The sequence below is a fragment of the Octopus bimaculoides genome, chromosome 16 (assembly GCF_001194135.2).
Source record: "Octopus bimaculoides isolate UCB-OBI-ISO-001 chromosome 16, ASM119413v2, whole genome shotgun sequence".
Classification (NCBI taxonomy): domain Eukaryota; kingdom Metazoa; phylum Mollusca; class Cephalopoda; order Octopoda; family Octopodidae; genus Octopus; species Octopus bimaculoides.
In genome coordinates this window covers 52,088,571-52,098,992 of record NC_068996.1, presented here as the reverse complement: position 1 = coordinate 52,098,992, position 10,422 = coordinate 52,088,571, and the positions used below count along the sequence as shown (strand labels likewise).

At 33.5% G+C, this 10,422-nt stretch overlaps 1 protein-coding gene and 1 long non-coding RNA gene across 2 annotated transcripts; one reads left to right on the top strand and one right to left on the bottom strand.

The window, feature by feature from the left end:
* Positions 1-897: 897 nt before the first annotated feature.
* Positions 898-1,759, bottom strand: LOC128249632 (uncharacterized). Its single transcript, XR_008265751.1, has 2 exons — positions 1,480-1,759; positions 898-1,102 (listed from the first exon to the last, which is right to left on the bottom strand). It is a non-coding gene; the product is annotated as an uncharacterized LOC128249632 (long non-coding RNA).
* A 29-nt stretch (positions 1,760-1,788) lies between these two features.
* On the top strand, positions 1,789-10,255 carry LOC106876974 (ras-related protein Rab-1A). The gene is made up of 7 exons (XM_014925747.2): positions 1,789-2,256; positions 5,592-5,664; positions 5,849-5,896; positions 5,988-6,035; positions 7,717-7,812; positions 9,315-9,446; positions 9,561-10,255. The coding sequence occupies exons 1-7, from the start codon at positions 2,219-2,221 to the stop codon at positions 9,756-9,758; spliced, it is 633 nt and encodes a 210-aa protein (XP_014781233.1). The 5' UTR covers positions 1,789-2,218; the 3' UTR covers positions 9,759-10,255.
* Positions 10,256-10,422: the final 167 nt, after the last annotated feature.

Below are 10,422 nucleotides of genomic sequence, written 5' to 3'. Positions count from 1 at the left end.
TTCTGCTATTGAACCAAAGCAATCTTTCTAATTTCTCTAATCCTTTTGGGAATACGTTATCTATATCCTATCTTTGTATAAGATGGTAGGATGGTCATTTAAGATAGATTTAGCTGTTGTTTCTGATAGAATGCGACGTATTAAATGAAAATACTCAACCCTTCCCTTTATTTTTTCGCTTCAAAATATGAGACCCAAGTGTTTTCGTAAAAGTGATTGGGACAGGTCGTTTAAATGTTATTTCTTAAGAGATATGAGTAACAACCTTGCCTTTTCCAAGAACACTACAAGGGTCAAAACCATCACTTGGTCAGAGTGGTATAATTATCAACAGACAACTCTCAAAGTTCTAAATGATTGTGCAGGCTACAATGATTTGAACTAATTGTTTAGCGAACCGGACTACTAGTAAAATAATGTGTTTCTTATAAAATCCTCATTAATATAGTCACAACTAGTTAACAAGTGTGACTAATTACCTAATCAAACAACAGGTGGGGGTGTTGTTTAACCTCTGATCAGAGGCATTCCAGCTGTGACTATCCCATCTTTTTAAAGGTATTCTGGGCACATTTTGTTTCGATCGATTACACAGGTACTGCGGTAGAAAGTTGTATATGAAGTGAGAGGCTTAAACTTATGCTATTTGCACCAAAGAAACCTTTCAGTGGATTGTTGCATACCGTTTATATAGGTGGTATGGTGTAACAGTAGAATGTAAACAGTAAAGATGAGTGGCCAGCAAAAACTGGAGTGGACCGAGTTGTCTTTCAGTAGACTGCACTACATGTAGTAGTGTGAATCTGACAAGCTGCTACATTGGACGAACTATGATCTGAGAAATTAAAGTCAATAGCTCAGATGATATAAATCGGAAGGAAAACTGAAAGCTTCGTGTAATTTTTTTTATCCTTTTATAAAATGGTCTTTGTAATAAAATAGAATTACGAAAAAAGATTTGCCAGAAATATGGGTAGAAGGAAAACAAACGATTGTCTCATGAACACTGACAATTCATTAGGGTCGATGTAGAGAATAATGGGATTTGTGTTGGGTCTACTGTGATGATCAAAAACCAAAATACATGGGATGAAAGTATCACCTGGTTAAACAGAAACAATGCAAGTTTTTTAAAAAGTCAATTTTTAAAAAAATAATAATAATACTAAATAAAAATTAGCTAAATAATATTTTGAAGAAATTATCTTTAAAATGTTTCATAACTTTGATAGAAAGTGGTATAAATAATCGTTAGCTAATTAGATGTAATTATATTTAATTCCTGGAAAGTTTGATTCGCTTCTCCAGAAAGAATGCCTCAATATTTTAAGGTTTCGTTGAAGAGAAAGTTATTCTTTTTCTAATGATTATATAAAGTATAGTGCTGATGAAAAAGTATCAATCAACTTAATAAATTGCTAAAATTAAATATAGGGATTAGATGGGGAAAGATTGATTAAGGTTTAAATTTCTTTCAACCTTTTGGTTAACGAAGGTGTAATTGCTTCAATACCCAAATGATCGGTTCTTGAAGATTTTAGAAATATTTCCCTCATGGTTTCGTTAGGAAGATGACAAGCTGAAATGAACACCTGTGCATTGGGCATTGATTTCGTTTCGGTGTGTGCGTGTGTGTCTATGTGAAAGTTTTTACATCAACTCACTAGTACTCTCTTTCTTATGTTTACTGCTATTGCTGCTCTTGTCATTAGTCAAGCCACTATCTCTGATTACTTCCTCTTACTCTCTCCCCACAGTTTTATGTTAAATGTCTCGTGATGCCACGTCGAGCAGTGACGTCATAGCTTACATTATTTCATTGTGGAACAGGAAGCCATCTTTGTTTTTTAAGCCAACTAACCTGAACGGGAAGAACTGTGTGTGCTATAATATAGCATAGAAAACAAGCTAGATTGGCACTGTAGAACCGTTCCCGTAGGTGATAGTCTTGTCACATACATCCAGAAAGCAGAAGTGTGTGTGTGTGTGTGTATATATATATATATATTTATATATATACTTCTATATAGATATATATATGTATATATATATATACACGTACCTACTCAGTGATAGTAGTGTCCATTATCGAGAGTAAGCTGTAGTATATGCAGCAATAATAGCGTATCGCCACTCGAATCACCACCACTTCTCACAGCCTCTTTATCCTTTACGTTGGTCTAAACAAAACACCAAACAAAAATATTTGTTCCATTGAATGCTTTCACGAAAAATGTCTACAATGAATCCAGAGTAGTGAGTATTTGTACATCTTTCTTCTTTTTTTTAATACTTAAACGTCCATCGACGGTTCACTGATATTTTTACACTGCTATTTCATACACCATTTCTTATCGATGTAAAATATCAAATGATTACGTTTTTATTTTCATAATCGTTAATTATTTCTAGAAATAATGGTTAATCTACGACGGAAAGTGCACTAACAACGTCACCATATCTGTTGCAGTGGACTGTTCCTTAAGTGAGGGTTCATCATTCTTGGCTCTCAATCTCTCAGTCTTACTAAAAAATTTATTAATTTGGTCACTAGTCTCTTGCCTCAGTTTACCATTCACTGACAGGTAGGTGTCCAAACACTGTTCCATACAGCTGAGCTAACCAGTTGCCTATATAATGACTACGAAATACTTTATACGCCCCAATTGCCTGTCAGTGGGGAGATATTTTTCTCCTTCGTCTCTTAAAAAAAGACATTAAATGTTTAAGGTGTGACCAATTCTGAGATTATTTCTAATTGGAAATATTGTTCCTTTTGCATCATCACTGTTAGGTTACCATTGCTGAGACTTGTAGTTGGATGCTTAATGTCAGCCTTCTGTTGTTATCGCATTCAAATTATAATTTCCTCATTAAAACTAATAGATTCCCTATTACCTTCGGTTTTTAAAACACCAGGTTATAATTTGACAGATATTTAATGGGGGTATATCGATTTATCAGGGTCAGAAAAAGTCTATTAAGGGTATTAAGTGTCTGTGTATGTTTCATAATGTGTTCAGTGTGTGTGTGTATAGTGTTATATATGAATGACATTGTGTATTGGTATATGCGTGTGTCGGTGTGTGCGCGTACGTGTATGTGTGTATATATATATATATATATATATATATATATGTATAATATGCTTTATGGAGTGCTGGGGGTGTGTGTGTGTATATAGTGTTGTTTATGAGTGTCGATGTATATGTTGTGGGGTTTTTCTTGATATGAGTTGCGGTGTATCTATTCAGATATTTTCACAAGCGTCGGTGTGTGTATGTAATAATCTTTCGAGTGTCGTGTATATATAATGGTCTTACGAGTATCTGTGTATGCTGTCTTAAGAGTGTGGGTGTGTATATATTGTGCTTTACTAGTGTGGGTGTATATATGTGTTTTACATGTGTCGGTGTGAGTGATTGTATTTTAAAAGTATTGGTGCATAATTTTAGGAGTATCTGTGTGTATATATGTTTTTTTGCGAGTGCCGGTGTGTGTATTTCCTGTATTTTTTTTTTCTTTTATGAGTATCGAACGTATATTGTATGAAGTATTTTTTTATGAGTATCGATGTCTTTTTTTTTTTTTCCTTGTGTCGGTGTGGATGTATATAGTGCTTTTTTTTTTTTTTTTTGCGTGTGTTGGTGTGTTTGGTGCTTTCTGTGTGTGTATGTTGTGATTTTTGCAATAGTTAGAATGTATTTAGATTTTTGCTATTATTGGAGTGTTTAAGTTGTGATTTTTGCGATTGTTGGAATGTTTATGTTGGAGAGTATGTGTTCTTTTCCTAGTGTATATATTGTATTTTCTGCTAATATTGGAGTGTATGTATAGTGCTTTTTGCTAGTGTATATATTGTACTTTCTGCGGATGTTGTAGTGTGTATTCAGTGGTTTTCACGAGTGTCGGTCTGTGTGTGTATGCTGTGTAGGATGTTACAGTATTTTAGTAGATGGGAAACGTTCGTGTCCCGTTAGTTTTAAGCCACTGCTTTGACAACACAATATTATGCAATTCATCATTTACCTACCTACCTACCCACCCTCTTCTAACTGTCACTACATTTGAAATGACATTTATATGAAAACTTTAGTTCTTAATCAATGTTTATTTTCACATCTATTGGCGATTATCAATGTTCTTGTAAGATTCCAATTAACCGTACAGCTTAGTTCCTGTAGGATTCCAGCTGTTGTAAATATTATTAGGAAGCACATAAACTACCTGATGATTTTTGCCTTTATAGGAACACGCCCCCCTACTTAACATTATCGATATCAACTTTGATTCTTCATAACCGTATCCCTATCAATGATTAGAAAAAAAACTTCAGTATTTTAAATAATTTGATGCTGGAGTTAATTATTTAATTTAAAATGGTTTTATTTCAACTTGTTAAAACTGATAGCTTATGTAAAGCACACGAGGAAATCGCTCAAACGAAGGGTGATAACTCGCTTGCTTTACCATATTTTATGAAAATACATAAACAATTGTTTGCACTTGGTTTTAGTAAACTATGTTCCAAAATTACATTTCTGGTTGGAGCTCATTCAAATAATTTTGCTATTAAATTTTTATTTTATATTTTAGATCAGTGAAGTAATTCTTCTGGCAAGAGATTAATACTACACAAGGATAAACTGTTCACTTCTGGAAAATTTAGCTGTCAACAGCTCTAAATTATCAGTAGTTGATCATCATTATTGATTATTGATGAAAATTAAATTTCATAATTGGATTTATGACAATTCACTTTTATAACTTAACATTCAAATGTATTCTGAAATTTCATTTCTCAGAAATAAGTTTGTACAAGTATCATTTAGCGATTTAATGTTGCTTAAATTGTGCAGTTTTCACTACCTTCACAAATTTGTACATGTGTACTGTTTTGAAATTTGACTCGGTGGAATTCAGTTATCAAATTCTTAATCTCATTTCATGTGGCACTTGCCAAATATATTATAGTACCACACATTTTTCTAGAAGCACGAAATACGTATTTTTAATCTACGTGTTCTTTGATTTGTAAGACTTTCCTCAATATACGATTGGATGGAGTCCCCCCACCCACCTCGCCCCAACACCCATCTTACATTGCAATAGTCCCGTTAGACACATGTTTGTTTGTCTTTTTTAAGAGACTTGGTTTAATTTTATTTTTTGAAATTATTTGAACATCAAATTGAATAATTTCTTACACTGTATTAACACATTTCATTAGAGTACACTTCATTAATTATAATTTCAAGTTGTCAGTTATGCTTTGTTTTCCATTTCGCCACTGCTTATATCAAAAGCACTGACTAATTTTGTAGTTCTATGGGGAGGAAAAAATGTAATGATTTTTATACTTTTCATTTAAAAAAGCAAAAAAATTTGATAAATGGGTCACAGTAACATATTTAAAAATGACAAATTTAATGGGTTGCGGTAACCTATTTTTGTTATTTAATGATTACTAGGTAATTAATCTTTATTATTAGCGCAAGGACCCTTCCATGATGCTACAAAATTAATTTAAGGCTTTTTATTATTTTTTTTTTTTTCAATAATTTCCTTTAAACTTTGTTTTTATTTTTCAGTGATTACCTTTTCAAATTGCTTCTTATTGGTGACTCAGGAGTTGGAAAGTCTTGTTTGTTATTGAGATTTGCTGTAAGTATTATATTTTGGATATCCATGCTGACTATTTTTTAGAAATCTTGCTTGAATTCCTTTTTTGTTAGATTAGATTAATTAAAATTGATTCTAGCTAATTGTATCTTTCCCTATGAATATTAGATAAGGAGATGGACATTGAGGAACTCTTTGATTGATTGGAATATTATTATATTTTCAGGATGACACATACACAGAGAGCTATATTAGTACCATTGGAGTTGATTTTGTGAGTATCTTTTGGAAAAACTTTTCGCTTGAAACTTCATATCAAAATTTTTTTAATGAATTTAATATTGAAAACATTTTTTTCTTTTCAGAAAATCCGAACCATAGAACTTGATGGCAAAACTATTAAACTACAAATAGTGAGTTTCATTTTGATACTTGAATCTATATTTGAACTATTTATAGTGTATTTCCCAGCAAATTGAATAAAATTTAAAATTTATCCAGTAAAAATTACATCGAACCTCCCTCAGAAGTTTTAGAGGCCGCTTTAATATTTTTGGTGTAATGTAAAGTCTCACTATTGAAGTTATATACAGAAGAACCAAACTTTTCTGCTTTGTTCTGAAGAGCTTGTTTTGAGATTTGCATAATGCTTGCAGACTTAGAAAATGAATAATGGAGACAGCCATTAAATAAACCTTAGACAAGAGAGTTTTGTTTGGAGCACAACCAGCATATATGTGAGTAGTTTGCAGAGGTGCTACACTTGGAAAGTTTCAGCTCCTACTTTAAGTATTATCAGGATTTGCATAATCCTTCCTAACCATTGCTTGTGCGGAAGACCTGCAACCTATCTATTCCATAGGAAAGCATTTAATTTTCCTTGTGAGGAGTCATTTGAGAGGAAGATTCCAAGTGTTTAATCCTCACAGTTGTTTGAATTATTGTAGCGTAGGTCAGAACATTTCAGTTTTGTTATTAAAATAGTTTTCTGACTCAAGTTCTCTTTTACAATTAAGAATCATTCATCCATAAGCCAAACCAATACTGTTTTCATTTAGTTACATTTTTATATTCAAAATCACTTAACTTGCAATTATTTTCTACAACTACCTACAAGGTGTTAGTTTTACATTTATTTTTACAAATTTTAAAAGACAATACTGAGTTACACAGAACAATCTTGAGTAAATATTACAAACTTGATTCCCATATTCTGCAACACCCAAAAGTGGCATAAATATGCTTATGCAAAGCCTAAGTGCAATATTTAGCTGCATCTGAAGAGTTCCAAATAGCCCTTGCTCTGTAAATTATTCATCATGAATATGCTGGTTGTTTCAGATGAAATCTCTTGTAGCATTACACGGACATAGGTATAAAACTAGTTCCAATGAAATAATTGAACAGTTATGTTGAATATTCATCGCTCTTTTAATATTACTATGGTGCTATTGTTATAATTTAAAGAATTTCAAAGTGTGTTCTTGCACTAACAATTATCGTATGATTCCTGTGTACAGACAGCTTTGCTACATGGCTGTAAGACATGGGTTGTGATTACTGAGGATATGCAAAGGCTTGAAAGAAATGAAGCCAGTATGCTCTATTGGATGTGTAATGTCAATGTGCATAGACAACAGTGTAAGTGATTTGAGAGAGAAATTGGGTATATGAGGCATGAAATGTGGTGTTGCAGGAGAGAAGACTGTGCTGATATGGTCATGTGATGTGTATGAATGAAGACAGTTGCATCAAACAGGTGGAGGGAACATGTGGAAGGGGTAGGACCCAGGACAGATTAAGTGGTGGGAAAGGATCCTGGCAGCTTGTTGTGTTTGAGAAGACATACCAAGCTAAGTAAAAGCGTGGTTGTACTTGCATACAAGCATGGCACCCTCTCCATTTGGGCATTCCTAATCTTGCAGACTCATGGGTGCTGGTGCCATGTTTTATTCTAATTTGTTATGTAATGTGTAATAGTGAAGGTGAATGGATATGTTCCATGTAAGGTATAATTTACACTGTCTCCATATATTCATAAATTACTGGTTGCTAAAATCATTCTAACAATCTGTTTTGTCTCTCTCTTTTCAGTGGGATACGGCTGGGCAAGAACGCTTTAGGACTATCACATCAAGCTACTATAGGGGAGCACATGGAATTATTGTTGTGTATGATGTTACTGATCAGGTGTGTTGTTGTTTTGTCTTTTCTATGCTTTCCAGTTTTTGCCAGAGCTTTAATAATTTTCTTGATTAGAATAAGAATATTGCTTCAGTATTTGCATGTGAGATTCTTACATATCTTGTAATGACATGAAATTATTGAACAATATAGTTCACATTTCTAATGAGTTTGGATTCTTGTGTTTAAGACTAACATCATTAAGAGACCTGGAACTTTTAACGACAGATTAGTATGGTAGTGGTTGTTATTAAATTTAGTGTCTATAATTTGCAGTATAATTATGTTTATGCACATACTCTTGAAAAAGTTTTTTTTTTTAATGTATGTAATTGTTAATACATTATTCTGTGTAGCATACGACTTTTGCCGTAGTTATTTGCATTCATTACATATAGTCTGCTTAATGATGTTTTGAATGTGAATGACAAAACCTGTAATATAGTGTTTTGTGATTCAAGTTCCTTATTATATTTCCAAAATAATAGTAATTTACTTTATATATATATACTATTGAAATATATCACCGATGGCACCTGTACCAGTGGATCACTAAGAACACCGTCCGAGCGTGATCGTTGCCAGAGCACCAGCTGTCTGGCTTCCGTGCCGGGGGGCACGTAAATAGCGCCATTTGAGTGTGATCGTTACCAACGTCGCCTTCCTGGCACGTGAAAACACATTCGAGCAAGTTCGTTGCCAGTGCCGCTGGACTGGCACGTAAAATACACCATTTCGAGTGTGGCCATTACCAGTACCTCTTGACTGGCCTTTGTGCCGGTGGCACATAAAAGCACCCACTACACTCTCGGAGTGGTTGGCGTTAGGAAGGGCATCCAGCTGTAGAAACTCTGCCAAATCAGATTGGAGCCTGGTATTGCCATCCGGTTTCACCAGTCCTCAGTCAAATCGTCCAACCCATGCTAGCATGGAAAGCGGACGTTAAACAATGATGAATTTTAATGAATTCATTCTAACATCTAATCTTAGTATTTATTTTATATGCAACTATATAACACAGGACTTGGTGACTGCACCAGCCAGCTGACTCGACATAGTAGTGTGGCTTCACATTCAAGTTCTTTTCTTTACAATATGAGGAAGTAAGCTTTCCCACATTAATTCTTATGAAGAATTTTCAACAAGTTGAAAGAAAAGAATTTTGTATTTTGATGTTCTAACCTCTTGTTACCTGGCATAAAACCACCTCCCTCAACACTACTTTCCTCTCATTTGATGGGGTTTTGTCTTGTAATAACTTCACTGCTGCTTCTGGTGCCATGAAAGTGGTTGGTGTTAGGATGGGCATCAAGTCATAGAGATTATGCTTATCCAGACTATAGAACTTCACACACTCTTCTGGCTTTCCAGCTCCTGTCAAACTTCAAAACCATGTCAGTATAGAAAATAATTTTGCTTTGTTGTCTAATTTTTACATTATTGTACAAAAAAAGTGCTTTGTTTTTCCATATTTATCTTCAGACACACACATTCTTTTCACTTTGCAGGAATCCTTTGTTAATGTAAAACAGTGGTTGCAAGAAATTGATCGTTATGCCAGTGAAACTGTAAATAAGCTGCTAGTCGGGAATAAATGTGATCAAAACCCCAAGAAAGTAGTGGATTACACTACAGCAAAGGTAAAGTCGTTTTTAATCAACTAACATGTTTTGTTTAATCCTCTATATCAAATGTATTATACTAATGTCCTTTTTTCCCCCCAACTGTATAATTATATTTTGTTTTTATTTTAGGAATATGCAGATTCACTGGGTATTCCATTCCTGGAAACTAGTGCAAAAAATGCTACTAATGTTGAGCAAGCCTTCATGACTATGGCTGCTGAGATAAAGAACCGGATGGGTCCGGTTACATCTGCCTCGGACAATAAATCGAATGTCAAAATTAACAGCAGTACTCCAGTCAAGCCCTCTTCTGGGAGTTGCTGCTGAGAAAAAGGAAAACTTGCGGAAAAAAAATGAAAACATGAAGGCAAGGCGAATTGAGGCTTCAAAACGATTGAACAAGCTACAGACAACCCAAACAATCATTGTAAATTTATACATAGTTGGGGAGACATGAAAATATAAATGCAATCTAATAACTTTGTCGAGAGGGACCTTTTCCTAACAATCTTTTGTTTTGTTTCTTTTTTTTTTTTTTTTTTTTTTTTTTTTTTTTTTTTTTTTTTTTCTCTGATTTATCATATTACGCCACAATGGTTAAGGAGAAATTGACTTTTCATCCAAACTTGGAATGTCTGTTGGAAGTGCCTGTTCAGTTTAATTTTTTGCCAGCTTTTCCTATTTCATCAAGTTGTTAAAGAAGTATCCATTCTTGAAATGAACATTTCATCTTGCTTTCTGCATTCATTCAGATGGTTTTATTCTGTTTATTGCTACCCACAAACTTTCACAATATCTATGAAAAATAAAATTACATGTGCAAATTTTGAGTAGATGACCATTTTTTAAGACTTGAAGAAATTGTATAGATATTTGTCTCTTTGTGTTTGACATTTTAATGTTGAGTTAACACAAATTAAAATAGTTCTGCATATTAATTAGTTCCCCCTCCCCTCATATATATATATATATATATATATATATATATATA